This window comes from Gorilla gorilla, chromosome 20 (assembly GCF_029281585.2).
Source record: "Gorilla gorilla gorilla isolate KB3781 chromosome 20, NHGRI_mGorGor1-v2.1_pri, whole genome shotgun sequence".
NCBI classification, from domain to species: Eukaryota; Metazoa; Chordata; class Mammalia; order Primates; family Hominidae; genus Gorilla; species Gorilla gorilla.
In genome coordinates this window covers 24,292,360-24,309,621 of record NC_073244.2, presented here as the reverse complement: position 1 = coordinate 24,309,621, position 17,262 = coordinate 24,292,360, and the positions used below count along the sequence as shown (strand labels likewise).

Below are 17,262 nucleotides of genomic sequence, written 5' to 3'. Positions count from 1 at the left end.
CATCAATTCCCCTTCTGTGAGCTAGGAGCGACAGTGGGATTTGAACCCATGCCATGGGGAGCCAGAATCTGTCCTTGAACTTCAACTCTGCACTCAACAAGTGCAAAAAGGCCAGTTTCGGTGGCTCATGCCTGTAATCTCAGCACTTTGGGAGGCCAAGCCAGGAAGATGGCTGGAGGCTAGGAGTTGGAGACCAGCCTGAACAATATAGTGAGACCCCAACTCTACAATTTTGTTTGTTGTATTTTTAGTAGAGAAGGGGTTTCACCATGTTGGCCAGGCTGGTCTCGAACTCGTGACCTCACATGATCCACCCACCTCTGCCTGCCAAAGTGCTGGGATTACAGGTGTGAGCCACCATGCCCAGCCAAAAATTTTTAAAAGTTAGCCGAGTTTGGTGGTGTGCACCTGTGGTCCCAGCTACTTAGGAGGCTGAAGCAGGATTGGTTGAGCTGGGGAGGTTGAGGCTGCAGTGAGCGGTGATTGCGCCACTGCACTTTAGCCTGGGCGACAGAAGGAGACCCTGTCTCTAAAAAAATAAATAAATGCAAACTATTCTTCCTTGTTGCTGCTGCTGTCTGTAAGATTCCATAATTCGACTGGGCACGGTGCTCACGCCTGTAATCCCAACACTTTTGGAGGCCCAGGCAGGTGGATCATCTGAAGTCAGGAGTTCAAGCCCACCCTGGCCAACATGAAGAAACCCCGTGTCTACTAAAAACACAAAAAACTAGCCAGGCATGGTGGCAGGCATGTGTAATCCCAGCTACTCAGGAAGCTGAAGCAGGAGAATCGCTTGAACCCAAGAGGCAGAGGTTGCAGTAAGCCGAGATCATGCCATTGCACTCCAACCTGGGCAGCAAGAGTGAAACTCCATCTCAAAAAAAAAAAAAAAAAAAAAAATTCCATAATTCTAAGTCCTGAGACTCAACTCTGAGTCTCAGATTCTGTGATTCTCATATAGTCTCTCTTGGTTGCAGGAACTGGGGCCGGGGTCTCTTGGGGTCCCTACTCGTCTGTCCTGCTTTGGCACTGCCCTTGTCCCCACTGGTTCTGACTCGGAGCAGAAGTGCAGGGCAGGTCAGGGAGGGGAGGCTTTGAATGTCGCTCCCCCAGGGATCATGGCCCTACCGAGGTGACACCTGGCACCTTGACAAGCCCAGGAACGAGACCCAGGAGCGCCTCAGCACCTGAGGAGGTGGGAGGAGTTCCTGGATTCCTGCCCTTGCTTATCCTTGGGTTAACTGGGTGAGCCCGGGTAGGACCTGTCCTGCTCCAGACCCCAGCGGACATCCAGGCTCTCGCTGGCCAGCCTCTGCCTTATCAGCCCCACTCACAGCCACGTGAAAGGATCCATTTCTGCCCAGCCCCAGGGCTTTCGCTCTGGTTGGTCTTGTACCTTCTCTGCTCAACAGCCAGGGGTGGTTCTTTTGTTTGCTTATTTTTTCTATTTGTTTTTCTGAGACAGGGGCTCGCTCTGTTGCCCAGGCTGGAGTGCAGTGGAGAGGTTACGGCTCACTGCAACTTCAACCTTCTGGGCTCAAGTGATCCTCCTGCCTCAGACTCCCAAGTAGCTGGGACTACGGGCACACCACCACCACGCCCAGCCTCTGCATGGGGTTGTGACTGTTCCTCTCCCTCCTGAGAAAGAACCAGGGTCTGTTAATTCCTTCAATCACCCACACCGGAATGAAGATTCCCTTATGGAGAAAGGAGAGTTTGTACTAGAAACCACAAGATGAATGAAATTCAGGCAAAATTTTAAAATTTCCAGCTAGCACCCCCCATCCAATATACTCTAAGGAACATCAAAAGATATCCTGGGCCAGGCGGGGTGGCTCACACCTGTAATCCCAGCACTTTGGGAGGCCAAAGCAGGTGGCATGAGGTCGAGTTCGAGACTAGCCCAGCCCACATGGTGAAACCCTGTCTGTACTAAAAATACAAAAAATCTGCCAGGCGTGGTGGCAGGCACCTGTAATTCTAGCTACTCTGGAGGCGGAGGCAGGAGAATCCCTTGAACCTGGGAGGCGGAGGTTGCAGTGAGCTGAGACTGTGCCACTGCACTCCAGCGTGGGCAACCAAGCGCGACTCCGTCTCAAAAAAAGAAAGATATCCTGGGAAAACGTATGACTTTTCCCAAGCTTTTGCCCCGCATATGTAAAGAGCTTTCACGAAACAAAAAGGATACCATGGAAAGCTGAGCCCCTCCTGGATACATTGGGTGACACACACGGCCCCTGCCCTCTCAGAACTAGTGGGGGATAGAAATCAAATATAGCCCAGTCCCGGGAACCCACGTGCAGTTTGTAAAACTCGAGTGAGGCCAGCCTGGGGGAATCTGTGGTATTCCAGGCAAGCGCGAAGGCCCTAGGGTGGGAAGGAGCCAGTTGTTGGGGATGGGACCCGTGGGGTTCCATGGTCTACAGGGCTGTCCTCAGGCCTGGGTCTTACGCAGAATGGGTGCTTGTGTGCTGACCCTGCCCAGGTTCTGGGCGCCTCTCCAAGTTCCTGGGTGTTACAACACCCCACAGGTGAGGCTGGAAAAGGCCTGGTTTCCTGGAAACCACACAGCTCCTCCACAGGTGGAGGAAAGGCTGTGTCCTTGCCGAGTGTGGTGGTGCCCCTGTAGTCCCAGCTACTTGGGAGCCTGAGGCAGGAGGACCACTTGAGCCCAGGAGGTCAAGGCTACAGTAAGCCATGATCTCTCCACTGCACTCCAGCCAGGGCGACAGAGCAAGACCCTGTTTCAAAAAGCCGTAACTACTACCTAGTCCTGGCTTCCTCCTGATCCTGGGCTCTCTGGGACAAAGGAGGGCCCCATAGGCTGCCCCCAGCACCTGCACAGCGTCACTTCCCACATCAATGTGGAACCCGATGTTGAGATCAAGACAGCAAGCCCCAGAAATCCCCAGAAGGGCCGCTGGCCCAGAACAGGGCTGCCCAAGGTCACGCAACAAAGGATGGGAGGCTCCCAGAGCCTGAGCTCTTGGCTGTGTCTCAAGCTTCTCCAATGCCAGCTTAGCCTCCACCTGACAGAAGGACTCAGCCAGGGTGGGATTAGTGTCATGCCTGGAATTTTCCAGGCCTGAAGCAGTTTCCTGGAGACAAGTACCTGTGGTGAGTCCTTGACCTCCTTGGGCAAGATGAGGGCGTCATCTAAGAGGCCCCCAACCAGTGAAAGGGAAACAGCCCCCAAGCGGCAGAGTGCGCCCCTCGGGTGCCCTCTTGCGTCTACTCTGAGAACTTTGGGAACCAGAGACTTAGGGGAATCCCCAGGGAGTGAATGCCAACCCCACTATCTAGGGAGATTCTCCCTGGTCCAGACTCAGCAGGGGAGCCTGGGAGGCCTGTGTCTCACAAGGCAGTTGGGACAGATTTAGGGCCCAGGACAGACAGTACCCCTGCAGCTCATAGCCCAGGGCTGCCAGCAGGGCTGAGAACTGACCAAGCAAGAGGGAGCTCAGGGGTGGGGGCGCCTGGAGGGCCCATCCTCCAGGAGGATGTGAGGGTTTGTTTGTTTGCACTGAAGACCCCTCCCAGGACAGAGAAATGGCAGCTCAGCTGCACCCCAGGAGGTGACTGAGCCGGCCTCTCATAGCACCCCTTTGAGCTCTGCAGTGTGCAAAGAAAACACGCGGCGAGCACCGGGGCGTTCCTGAGTTTATTTGGGGCACACCCGGGCGAGGGCCCTGCACCTAGAAGAAGGTGTTGGGCCTCTTGGTGGTGAAGCGTGGCTTGTGCTGACGGCGCAGGACCCGGTGGGGCAGTGGGAACTTGATCTTGGAGTCCTGTGAGGAAGGGAGGCATGTTGAGGGGGTTGGAAACCTCTTAACACCCCATCCTGTGGGGCCACCAAGGTGTAGCCGCCCCCCACTGGGCTCCTGCGTCAGAGCAGGCACTTCCCTCCAGGGGAGTCCCCCAGGGCACTCACGTGGAACTGCTTGACAGCCGGCCGGCGGCACTTGCTGGCCGCGATCTCCTCCACCTTCATGATCTGAATGGAGTGGGCTCGGGCGCGGTGCCGGGCACCCATGTCTCGGTCTGTGGAAAGGAGTGGGGCCAGGGTGACGGTGTTGCCTGGGCTCTGGGCATTCAGCAAACCTCCTGAGTGCCTGCCCAATGACCTGACACATCCTGTTGGTCACAGCAACTGCCTGAGGGCTCGGGGCTCACGGGAAGGTGGTGGTGGGGAAGCGAGATAGCCCAAGGCCTGGGTCCCTGCAGTCACTGGCCACTAGAGTTGTGGAACCTCCAAATTCACTTTGAGGGGCACGGCCACAGCCCCCCAAAGGCGACGAGATCCGCCTGCTGTTTGCACCTCTGTTTAAACCACCGCTATAAGAAACAGTGATTCTTGGGTTTAGGTGCAATCAGGGAGGTGTGGGGGTCTCACAGACCCTGGCAGGTGAGCCAGGGAAAAGGTGCCAGCTCCCAACACCAGGCAGGGGTTCAATTCGGTTCTAAGCGGGTCCCAGAAAACAGTGGTGATGTGGATCCCAGTCTAAACAAGGTGCAGACCCAAAAAGGGAGTTTCCAGATGCGATGTGATTTACAACCGAGCCTGGCAGGGCTCTCAGAAAAGCGCCATCTGGGGCCTGGGGCATCCTCTCGTCTTCCTGTGTCCCGCCACCAGTCCTGAGACTCTCCTGAGCTGGGAACCTCTGGCATTTGCCCTGCCTCAGTGTGAGGGAGTCAAGGAGGGTCTAAAAAGCTGGAGGCGGGACAGGCGGCTTACAGCACTGCGTGACAGCGCCTGCGGTGGTCAGGTCCCGGTATTCCCGGTACATGTTGTGGGTGCCGCTCCGGGAGTCATAGCGCAGCCAGATCCCGAAGTTCTTCACCCGCAGCGGGGACTTCTCAAACACCTGCCAAGGAGAGGCCACAGGGAGATGTGAGAGCAGCAAGCCGATGTGCCCCAGCCCCATCCTCACTGAACCCTCGGCCTCTAAAGCACACCCCAGGCTCCAGGCCTACTCTATGGCCAGACTGTTGTGCCTCAGTTTCCCAGCCCCACCTACCTTCAGGCACCCTCAGGGAGCGTGAGGTAAGGGAACTTCCCATGGCAACAGCCTGAAGTCCAGGCTTCTGCCACGGACACCAACCCAGCCCCAGATGCAGTTCCTGAACTCAAGTCTCCTGGAACCTGTCTGGGCCAACCTAGCTACCACCCACTGACCAGACAGCCATCACCTCTCCTCACTTAGCAGACAGGGCCCAGGGAAGACAGCACCAACCAAGGTGTCCCACCATGCCACCCACCCGCTCCCTGGGTCCCTGGCTTTCTAATCAGGGAAATGGCACATAAGCTCTGCTCCAGTCCTGTGACCCAGGCAGAAACACAAGCCGGGGCTCTGATGTCTGATGTGATGGGATTACAGGCGTGAGCTACCGCACCCGGTCGATATCTGATTAATTCTTGAGATGCACGATGTCCCAAGAGGCGCAAATCCACTCCAGACCCCACGTAGCCCCAGCCTCTCCATACCTGCCCACAGTAGACAATCTCCCCCGAAGACTTCTTCATCTTCTTTAACTGAGATACAAAGTACCAGAAGCGGGACTTGGCGACGACATGATTAGGCGCAAAGATTCGCATGCGGTAGAGGGGCGGCGTGTGGCATTTGGGGGTGGGCAGGCAGCGACCCACTACCTTGTACTCTCGTAGCTGAAAGGAAACAGGAGTGAGGTTAAGGCCAGCACCCAGAGGCAACTGTGGAGATCCACCTCACTCCCTTTCCTGCACCTAGTGACCACAGATTCGGGAAGCAGGAGGCAGGGCCACCCTAGGGCCTCCATGTGGATTCTTGGTGACTGTGGGTCACACTCCCGACCACAACTTTATACACAAAATGAACTGAGGAGAGGGAGGTCTCCAGGGAGGATTAATTGAGTTGCCTGCCTCTCCTTCGCCTGGGCTAAGGGTTTCAGACCAGGAAAGCTGTGGCTTGGGCCCACAGCCTCCTTTCTTCATGCTGCAGTCCTGAATTGCTTTGCAGTCGCCGTCAAACAGCCACTCTGCACCTCAAAACATCCAGCCAACATCTTCTTTCACCCTGAGGCCCAGTGACCAGCATGGGATCTCACAGCCCATTCCAGGCAGAACTAGGACAAGACCTCAGGTCTCTCCCCAGCCCTGGGATCCCTGCACTGTCGCCACGCGAGCTGCGGCTGCCTCCGTTTTCCCAACTGCAATCCAAACGTTTGGCCCAGGGAAGACTCCCGGTTTACAGATGCAGAGGTGAGAATCTTTGGTCAAGTCCAGGCTCTGTGATATGGCACAAAGAAACCACCTCTGAAACTGACTCGCCAGCTTTTCACTAGTATCAATGAGAAATAGTCACAAATTATCGCAGTTCCTACTTTTACTGTGAACCTGACCCACCGGCCTCGGCACACGTTCAGGAAGTGAACAATGGGGCCCGCCCCTTTGACAGCAAGGAAACCGAAGCTGGAGATCTGGACATAATACACCCACTCCATGGAAGTCCAGGTTCTCCTATCTCTGCGCCATAGAGCCGTTTGATTCTATCCAGTATGTACCACAGCGTTAAGCCTCGCGCTCCCCGTTTCGGCTCACTGTTAGCAATTTTCATCTGCTTCTCACAGCCATTCCGGCAGAAAGAAAACACTATTGCTCTACCGCCACGTCCACGTTGCAGAAAGGAAAACAGAAACTTGGCGGCTCGACGAGGTGCCGGGGCTAGGGCCTCTATGCTGCGCGACTTATTCCTTCCCCCGGGAAGATGACCCGGAGTCCTTGGGCCCCCGCGATCCCTGAGCTGGCCCAGGTCACGCATCGCTCTCTCCACGCGGCTCCCACGATGGCCGCCATGTTGGGTGCAACAAGAGAAGGCGGCGCGCGGCCAAGGGGGGCCCAAACAGAAGCGCGCGGCACCAACCCGACCCACGCCACCTATGCAGGTCCCTGATGGGGCCCGTGCCCCATCTCTCGGCCCCCTGCCGCGCCGCGCCCGCCTTACCGTGCCCGAGGCCTTCATGGCGTACTCTCCCCGTTCGCCGTCACCCGCAAAAGGAAGTGTCCTTTTTCGCGCAGCCGTTCACCAGGCCTTCACTACCGGAAGACCCGCCCTCTCAATGCCGCACGTCCATTGGCTCCTCTGCCCCGCACTCAAAGCGACCCGCGTCTTCATTGGCTACGGATCCACCTGCTTCTCAAAGTTCGTCCTCTCTTCAGCGAGACTTCGTTTCCCAGAAGGCAACGAGGCAAGCTCCACCTGTTCCACCACGACCGTAACGAAGCGTCGGCGCGCGCGGCACGTCGGGAGTTGTAGGCACTCCGCCAGTCCCGGCTGCAACTGGGGGCGGCGGCGCGCGCCGCCTGCAGGATGCCTAAGCATTGAACCGGACCTCGGGTGGCTGCGGTGTTTACCGTGAGATCCCGATGCTTCACACTCGGGGCCTCATCCTCCGGGGAGGTGTGTTACGGAGGTCTCCACCAGATACCTGAGGGTATCTGTAAAATGGGAATACAAATAATATATTTTTCTCCTAGCGATGTTGCAGCACGAATATTGAATAAGCGCTGGAATGCTGTTTTTGTTAATTTGGGGTCCGATTTGTGTTTCGTAGTAGCTGGGATTCAAACTCTGTCTGTCTGCCTCCAGTTCATAAGAACCTGAGGGAGCGGGGGTTGGGGGAGAGCGCGCGGAGAGCCGGAGAATGGATCAAGATCCAGCCGCCCACTTTGAGGGGCTTGGACTTAGCAGTTTGCTCGGGCAGAAAGAAGCCCTCCTGGGGATGAGGACGGGGACCAGATATGAAAAAAGAAACACCCGCAAACAACTCCCTGATGACAAGGCTATGAAGTAAAATTAAGAGGAAAGAGGCAGGAGGCTGAGGCATGAGAATCGTTTGAACCCAGGAGCCAGAGGTTGCAGTGAGCCGAGATTGCGCCACTGTACTCCAGCCTGGGCAACAGAGTGAGACTCTGTCTCAAAAAAAAAAAAAAAAAAAAAAAAGACCAGGCGCGGTGGCTTACGCCTGTCATCCCAGCACTTTGGGAGGCCGAGGCGGGTGGATCACTTGAGGTCAGGAGTTCGAGACCAGCCTGGCCAACATGGTGAAACCCCGTCTCTACTAAAAATACAAAAATTAGCCGGGCGTGGTGGCGGGCGCCTGTAATCCCAGCTACTCGGGAGGCTAAGGCAGAAGAATCGCTTGAACCTGGGAGATGGAGGTTGTAGTGAGCCGAGATCTGGCCATTGCTCTCCAGCCTGGGAGACAGGGCGAGACTCCGACTCAGAAAAAAAAGAAAGAAAGAAAGAAAATAAAGGACAGCAAGCATGCAATTTTTTATTTTCATTTTCTTATTTTGCATTTCTGGTTCTCTTAATCTGGTTTTGTGGATTCAAGTCACTACTGGGTGTGATTTTCTTTTCTTTTCTTTTTTTTTTTTTTTTTTTAAGACTGAGTCTTACTCTTTTCCCCAGGCCGGAGTGCAGTGGCGCTATCTCGGCTCACTGCAACCTCTGCCTCCTGGGTTCAAGCAATTCTCCCGCCTCAGCCTCCAGAGTAGCTGGGATTACAGGCGCCCACAACGATGCCCAAGTAATTTTTGTATTTTTAGTAGAGATAGGGTTTTACTGGGTTGGCCAGGCTGGTCTCAGATTCCTGACCTCAGGTGATCCACCCGCCTCGGCCTCCCAAAGTGCTGGGATTACAGGCATGAGCCACCGCACCCAGCCTGTTTTTTTGTTTGTTTGTTTGTTTGTTTTTCTGAGACGGAGTCTCGCTCTGTCACCCAGGCTAGATTGCAGTGGCATGATCTCGGCTCACTGCAACCTCCACCTCCCAGGTTCGAGCAATTCTCCTGCTTCAGCCTCTTGAGTAGCTGAGATTACAGGCGTGCACCACCACACCTGGCTAATGTTTTGTATTTTTAGTAGAGAGGGGGTTTCACCATGTTGGTCAGACTGGTCTCGAACTCCCGACCTCAGGTGATATGCCCACCTCAGCCTCCCAAAATGCTGGGATTGCAGGCATGAGCCACCGGGCCCGGCCAATATATAGTTTTGTACAATTGCTTTTTAAATGTGTTAAGAGGCAAAGAGAGAAGAAATTTGCATTTATGCTATATTTTATTTTTATTTATTTATTTTGAGACAGGGTCTCGCTCCATTACCCAGGCTGGAGGGCAGTGGTGCAATCTTGGCTCACTGCAACCTCTGCCTCCCAGGTTCAAATGATTCTCCTGCCTCAGCCTCCCAAGTAGCTGAAATTACAGATGTGTGCCACCATGCCTGGCTAATTTTTTTTTAATTTTTAGTAGAGACAGAGTTTCGCCATGTTGGCTATGGCTGGTCTTGAACTCCTGACCTCAAGTGGTCTGCCCGTCATGGCCTCCGAACATGCTGGGATAACAGGCATGAGCCACTGTCACTGGCAGATTTTGTTTTTATTTATTTTTTATTATTATTTTTTGAGACGGAGTCTCACTCTGTCACCCAGGCTGGAGTGCAGTGGCGTGATCTCAGTTCACTGCAATCTCCGCCTCCCGGGTTCACGCCATTCTCCTGCCTCAGCCCCCTCGAGTAGCTGGGACTACAGGTGCCCGCCACCACGCCCGGCTAATTTTTTGTATTTTTAGTAGAGATGGGGTTTCACCATGTTAGCCACGATGGTCTCGATCTCCTGACCTCGTCGTGATCTGCCTGCCTCGGCCTCCCAAAGAGCTGGGATCACGGGCGTGAGCCATTGTGCCCAGCCTTATTTTTTTGATACAGGATCTCACTCTGTTGCCCAGGCTGGAGTGCAGTGGCGAGATCTCTGTTCACTGCAGCCTCGAACTCCCAGGTTCAAGAGATTCTCCCACCTCAGACCTCCCGAGTAGTTAGGACGGATGCCATGAAACCCAGCTAAGTTTTACATTTTTTTCCTTAAACTCCTGACCTCGTGATCCACCCGCCTCGGCCTCCCAAAGTGCTGGGATTACAGGTGTGAGCCACCGTGCCCAGCCAAGTTTTGTATTTTTTGTAGAGACAAGGTCTCTCTATGTTGCCCAGGCTGGTACTCCTAGGCTCAATTGATCTGCCCACCTCAGCCTCCTGAAGTGTTGGGATTACAGGCGTGAGCCAAAGCACCCGGCCTTATGCAATCTTTTAAAATTACATACATTACCTTTATATGTGTTCTTCAGATTTTCACGTGGATTGGAATACATGTCTGGGGTCCCTTGTTTTCAGCCTAAAGAACTTCTTTTGGGTGGGTACGGTGGCTCTCGCTTGTAATCCCAGCACCTTGCGAGGCCCAGGTGGGTGGATCACCTGAGGTCAGGAGCTCGAGACCAGCCTGGCCAACATGGTGAAACCCCGCTTCTATTAAAAAATACAAAAATTAGCTGGGTATTGTGGCGGGTGCCTGTAGTCCCAGCTACTTGAGAGGCTGAGGCATGAGAATCGCTTGAGCCTGGGAGTCGGAGGTTGCAGTGAGCCGAGATCGTGCCACTGTACTCCAGCCTGGGCAACAGAGTGAGACTCTGTCTCGAAAAAATATACATATTTTTTAGTATTTCTTGTGAGGTGGGCAAATTAACTTTTGCACTAAAATCTTTAGCCCAACTGTAGCACAGGTGGTTAGTTACCCAGTCCCTTCCTGGTGGACACTTAGACTGTGAAAATTCGGAAAACTGATGGGTGTGATGAGGGGCAGGGAGGCTAGGGGAGCAGGTCAGCCCTCCTCTGGCTGGGGTTTTCGGGGCAGGACGTCAGGTGAGAGGCGGCTCTATCCCAACAGCGCTGCCGCGAGTGTCCACCAGGTGGCAGCAGAACCATGTCCCATCTGCGGTGGCCCAGCTGAGGCCAAGCGCGAGACCGTTGAATGACACACAACCAGGTTCAAATCTTACCGATGGTTCGCTGGCCGCGTTGCCGCTCTGGGCCTCAGTTTCCCCTTCCACAAAATGAGGCCAATAATAGTCGCCAGCTTTTAGGGTTGTTGTGAGATTTAAATGGCGCATGATTGTTTGGACTGGGAAGGTTGAGGCCCTGCCCTTCCCTCTGTGCTGGAACTCACCGCTCTGGCCTCAGTTTCCCCAAAGTGCTGAGCGGCTACAAGCAGGTGGAAAGAGATCCTGGAAAGGGCAGAGCGCAGCCTGGAGCACAAATTGGATCCTGGGACAGCAGGAGAGGGGCAGGAAAAGGAATTTAGGGAGGACAGGGGAGGAGGAAGAAGACGAGAGGGAGATCCCTGAGACCCAGCCCTGGCCTTGGGGCCTCGTGCTTCTGCCTTCAAGGCCTGGGTTGGGCGGAGGGAGGGGCATGCCAGGGTGGGGAAGGGCACGGGTTGTGATGTGCTGACTGTTTGTTTCAAAGCTTTATTATGTTTCTTTAGTTTCTTTTTTTTTTTTTTTGAGATGGAGTCTCACTCTGTTCCCCAGGCTGGAATGCAATGGCATGATCTCAGCTCACCATAGCCTCTGCCTCCCAGGTTCAAGCGATTCTCCTGCCTCGCCCTCCAGAGTAGCTGGGATTACAGGCACCCATCATCATGCCTGGCTAATTTTTGTAGAGACAGGGTTTCTTGTTTCTTTTTTTTTTTTTTTTTTTTTTTTGAGACGGAGTCTCACTCCATTGCCAAGGCTGGAATGCAGTGGCACAATCTCAGTTCACTGCAGCCTCTGCCTCCCGGGTTCAAGCCATCCTCTCCTGCCTCAGCCTCCTGAGTAGCTGGGATTACAGGCATCTGCCTCCACGCCCGGCTAATTTTTGTAATTTTAGTAGAGACGGGGTTTCACCACGTTGGCCAGACTGGTCTTGAACTCCTGACCTCAGATAATCCGCCCACCTCAGCCTCCCAAAATGCTGGGATTACAGGCGTGAGCCACCGCGCCCGGCCCAGAGCTTTATTATTTTTCTTTTTGGTTGGGCACAGTGGCTCATATCTGTAACCCCAGCACTTTGGGAGGCTGAAGAGGGCAGGTCACTTGAGGTCAGGAGTCAAGACCAGCCTGGCCAACATGGTGAAACCCCGTCTCTACTAAAAATACAAAAATTAGCTGGGTGCAGTGACACACACCTGTAATCCCAGCTACTCGGGAGGCTGAGGCACGAGAATCACCTGAACCCTGGAGGCGGAGGTTGCAGTGAACCAAGATCATGCCGCTGCACTCCATCCTGGGCAACAGAGTGAAACTGTCTTAATTTAAAAGAAAAAAAAAAGCTTTATTATTTTTCTTTTTTTTACATGTTGTCGATGCCTGAGTGATGCCGTGGCCCTGGCTTCCTGGTGACACACCTGGCCCGGCAGGATTCCTCTGCCCCCACCTCGGGCCATGCAGGAATCTGACCTGAGCAGGCTGGTCCTGGGCTACTCTGTGTCTCTGTTATCACCATCCAGTGGGGCCCAGGCGAGGAGTTCCTGGTTGGCAGGGCTGTCCAAGGGCACCCCTGTCCCCCCTGTCTTTTTCCCAGGGACTTTGAAGGCACCAGTTTGTTCATCCAGGATCCTGGGCCAAGCCACAGCTTGGATCACGGAGCGTTCACAATGCTGATCTGCCTCATCCTTCCCACTCTCTCCCTCATCTCAGTTACTGGCACCAGTGCCTTCCCAAGGCTGGGCCCAAGACACCCAAATCTTGGTTTCTGACCCTTTGTCCTCAAAACACTGCAAAGCCACCCACTTGTATGCACTCCGGACTCCAGGTCCCTGGCCTTCTTTTTTTTTTTTTTTTTTTTTTGAGATGTAGCCTCTTTCCTGTCACGCAACCTTGAGTGCAATGCAGTGGCGCGATCTCAGCTCACTGCAACCTCCACCTCCCAAGTTCAAGCGATTCTCCTTCCTCAGCCTCCCGAGTAGCTGGGATTATAGGCGTGCGCCACCACACCCAGCTAATTTTTGTATTTTTAGCAGAGATGGGGTTTTACCATGTTGGCCAGGCTGGTCTTGAACTCCTGACCTGAGGTGATCCACCCACCTTGGCCTCCCGAAGTGCTAAGATTACAGGCATGAGCCACTGCACCCGGCCTTTTTTTTTTTTTTTTTTTTCTTTTTTTGAGACAGAGTTTTGCTCTTGTTGCCCAGGCTGGAGTGCAATGGTGCGATCTCGGCTTACCGCAGCCTCCACCTCCTGGGTTCAAGCAATTCTCCCGCCTCAGCCTCCCAAGTAGCTGGGATTACAGGCATGCACCACCACATCCGGCTAATTTTGTTTTTTCAGTGGAGATGGGGTTTCTCCACGTTGGTCAGGCTGGCCTCAAACTCCTGACCTGGGACTACAGGTGTGCACCACCATGCCCAGCTAATTTTTGTGTTTTTTTTGGTAGAGGTGGTGTTTTGCCACATTGCCCAGGCTGGTCTCAAACACAAGTTGTTTGTCAGAGACCAGCCTGCAATTCTCCCAGGGTGCTGGGATTACAGGCGTGAGCTACCATGCCCAGCCTAGGGGCCTCTTTTATAAGGGCATTAATCCCATTCATGAGAGCTCAACCCTCATGATCTAATCACCTCTTAAAAGGTTCCGCTTCTGAATACCATCGCCTTCGAGGTTAGGATTTCAATGTGTTAATTTTGGGGAGACGCAAACTCTCAGACCATCACAGTATTTTATCTTTTTCAGTGCTGCTGCAAAGGAAATTTTTCAAAATTTTTTTATGTTCCAATTGTTTGCTGCTGGTGTATAAAAATTCAATTGACTTTTGTATTGAATTCAACGGACTTTTTAAACCTGGTAACTTGCTGAATTTATGTATTAATTTCAGTAGTTGTCTTATAGATTCCCTTGGGTTTTTGACATAAACAATCATATCATCAGCAAATAGCAACAGTTTTATTTACTTTTTTTTATTAGTTATTTTGTTCTGTTTCGCTTGATACAGAATCTTGCTATGTTGCCTTTAAATTCCTGGGCTCCCATTTCAGCTTCTCCAGTAGCTGAGGCTACAAGCATGTATCACCATGCCCAGCCACACCTGACTTGTTTATTTTTCTCATCTATTTTTTTTTTTAAGACAGGATCTCGCTCTGTTGCCCAGACTGGAGTGTAATGGTGTGATGATGGCTTACTGCAGCCTTGTCCTCCCTGACTCAAGCAATCCTCAGCCTCCCAAATAGCTGGGACAACAGGTGTGAGCTATCACACCCTGCCAATTTTTATTTATTTTTTTCTTATTTTGAGACAGAGTCTCCCTCTGTCACCTAGGCTGGAGTGCAGTGGCGCGATCTTGGCTCACTGCAACCTTCACCTCCTGGGTTCAAGCGATTCTCCCGCCTCAGCCTCCTGAGTAGCTGGGATTACAGGCGCGCATCACCTCGCCTGGCTAATTTTTGTATTTTTACCATGCCTGGCTAATTTTTGTATTTTTAGTAGAGATGGGGTTTCACCATGTTGATCAGGCTGGTCTTGAACTCCTGACCTTGTGATTCTCCCACCTCAGCCTCCCAAAGTGCTGGGATTACAGGCGTGAGCCACCGTGCCTGGCCTTTTTTTTTTTTTTCTGAGACAGAGTATTGCTCTGTTGCCCAGCCCAGGCTGGAGTGCAGTGGCATGATCTCGGCTCACTGCAACTTCCACCTTGTCAGTTCAAGCCATTCTCATGCCTCAGCCTCCTGAGTAGCTGGGATCACAAGCATGTGCCACCACGCTGGGCTAATGTTTGTATTTTTAGTAGAAACGGGGTTTCATCATATTGGCCAGGCTTGTCTTGAACTCCTGACCTCCAATGATCTGCCCACCTCGGCCTCCCAAAGTGCTGGGAGTACAGGTGTGAGCCACTACACCCAGCAATTTTTAAATTTTTTGTAAAGATGGGGTCTCATTATATTGCCCAGGCTGGTATCCAATTCCTGGGGTCAAGCGATCCTCCCACTATGGCTTCTTGAAGTGCTGGGATTACAGGCGTGAGCCACCATGCCCAGCTTTTCTTTTCTTTTCTTTCTTTCTTTTTTTCTTTTTTTTTAGACGGAGTCTCACTCTGTCACCCAGGCTGGAGTGCAGTGGCTCGATCTTGGCTCACTGCAAGCTCCGCCTCCCTGGTTCACACGATTCTCCTGCCTCGGCCTGCTTTTTCTTTTCTTATTACAGTGGCTAACATCACCAGAACAATGTTGAATAGAGGTGGTCAAAATGGACATCCTTGTCTTGTTCCCAATCTCAGGAGGAAGTTATTCAGTCTTGTACCATTTTTGTTTTTGTTTTTGAGATGGAGTCTCGCTCTGTCGCCCAGACTGGAGTACAGTGGCACAATCTTGGCTCCCTGCAACCTCTGCCTCCTGGACTCAAGCCATCCTCCCACTTCAGTCTTCCAAGTAGCTGAGACTACAGGTGCACACCACCATGCCTGGCTAATTTTTGTATGTTTTGTAGAGACGGATCTCACCATGTTGCCCAGGCTAATCTCCAACTCCTGAGCTCAAATGATCCTCCCACGTTGACTTCCCAAAGTGCTCAGATTACAGGCATGAGCCACCGCGCCCGGCCCTGCCTCACTGTACTCTTAATTTTCATTTGGCAAGTGAAGCTGAGGAACTTTTTCTGGGTTTAAGAGCTATTTGTCCTCCATTTTCTCTGACTTCTGGATTCATATCCGCCTAAGTGGTTGGCATTTTCTTACTGCTTTCTAGATGTTACTTATATAACGAGGATATTTTATCCATGAGTTCAATTTTGTTTCCAGTTACACTTTGATTGTATTTTATTCTTTGATTGTATTTATGGACTTCTTGTCAGCAGAAAAATGTGGGGGTTTGCATCACTGACGTGCCCCATTTTTCTCGGGCAAGTTCTGGGTTCTGTCCCCAGAACTTCCTTTTTTAAAAAAAAATTATTTATTTATTTATTTATTTATTTATTTATTTTTTGATACGGAGTCTTGCTCTGTCGCCCAGGCTGGAGTGCAGTGGCACGATCTCGGCTCACTGCAACCTCCGCCTCCCAGGTTCAAGTGATTCTCTTGCCTCAGCCTCCTGAGTAGCTGGGACTGCAGGCGCCCGCCACCACACCCAGCTGCGTTTTGTATTTTTAGTAGAGATGGGGTTTCACCAGGTTGGCAAGGCCGGTCTCGAACTCCTAACCTCAGGCGATCCGCCCGCCTCGGCCTCCCAAAGTGCTGGGATTATAGGCGTGAGCCACCGCGCCCGGCCAGAACTTCCTTTTAGTGCCTTCACATGCCCTTCTCTGGGGCTGAAGGTACCACTTTGGTCCTCACCCCAATCTCCTCTTACTTATTCTCAGAATATTGCAGAAACCATCACACTGGAGGTAGCAGAGACCCAGAAACTCACTGTACTTCCGGAAAGCAGAGGCTTCAGTCTCAGGCCAAGGATGAGAACATAAGGTTGCATTCCTGTCTGCTGAAGCCACCCAGGAAGTGAAAGAAAACACTACAACTAAGCTTCTGCTTGGCACTTCCTGCCGCAGGTCAGCTGTGGCTCCACTAAGCTGAGGACACAATCTATATCTCTAGAGATATAGATATATCTATATCTCTTTCCCTTGACCCACGCGGCCCTACCCACGCCATCAAATGAGTCTCAGCCCCCCTGTGTCCCTGACATCCTGCTCTTCTCAGGAACACTGTGAATTCGTGAAGCCTCCCGGCCTTTGCCTGGGCTGTTCTGCCTGCCAGAACTGCCCACACTCCCACATTCTCAGGTCACTCTCTGGCTAGTCCCACTTGTTGTTGGATTTCAGTATCAAAGCCACCTCCTCCAGGAAGCCCTCCCAGATCCAGTCATCTCTCTTAGCAGACTGGTCCCAGGGGCAACTGATATAATTATTGGGCAATAGCTTGTTTATTGCCATCTCCCCTGCTGGACTGTCAGCTCCCCTGGACAGGGATTGGGTCTGCATTGTCCCCGATTCCCTGCACACAGGCTGTGCCCAATAAGCATCTCTGGCTGATTGAACAGCTAAGATCAACAAAATACTTACCAAACCATTTTGTGTTAAGACTTGTGATGGTGATACAGAGATGAAAAGTCTTTTTTTTTTTGAGGCGGGGTCTCACTCCCATTGCCCAGGCTGGAGTGCAGTGGCATGACCACAGCTAACTGCAGCCTCAACTTCCTGGGCTCAGGTGATCCTCCCACCTCAGCCTCCCCTAGTAGCTGGGACTACAGGCACATGCCACCACATCCAGCTTATTATTTTGTTGTTGTTGTTGTATTTTTTGTAGAGACAGGGTTTCACCATGTTGCCCAGGCTGGTCTCAAACACCTGGGTTCAAGCCATCCTCCTGCCTGAGCCTCCCAAAGTGCTGGGATTACAGGTGTCAGCCACTGCTCTTGGCCACAACTTCTTAAATC

At 52.6% G+C, this 17,262-nt stretch overlaps 1 protein-coding gene and 1 non-coding gene across 2 annotated transcripts; both read right to left on the bottom strand.

The window, feature by feature from the left end:
- Positions 1-3,645: 3,645 nt before the first annotated feature.
- RPL18A (ribosomal protein L18a) lies at positions 3,646-7,143 on the bottom strand. Its single transcript, XM_004060282.4, has 5 exons — positions 6,984-7,143; positions 5,489-5,668; positions 4,739-4,868; positions 3,935-4,044; positions 3,646-3,791 (listed from the first exon to the last, which is right to left on the bottom strand). The coding sequence occupies exons 1-5, from the start codon at positions 6,999-7,001 to the stop codon at positions 3,699-3,701; spliced, it is 531 nt and encodes a 176-aa protein (XP_004060330.1). The 5' UTR covers positions 7,002-7,143; the 3' UTR covers positions 3,646-3,698.
- On the bottom strand, positions 4,242-4,374 carry LOC115931681 (small nucleolar RNA SNORA68). Its single transcript, XR_004068126.1, has one exon. It is a non-coding gene; the product is annotated as a small nucleolar RNA SNORA68 (small nucleolar RNA).
- Positions 7,144-17,262: the final 10,119 nt, after the last annotated feature.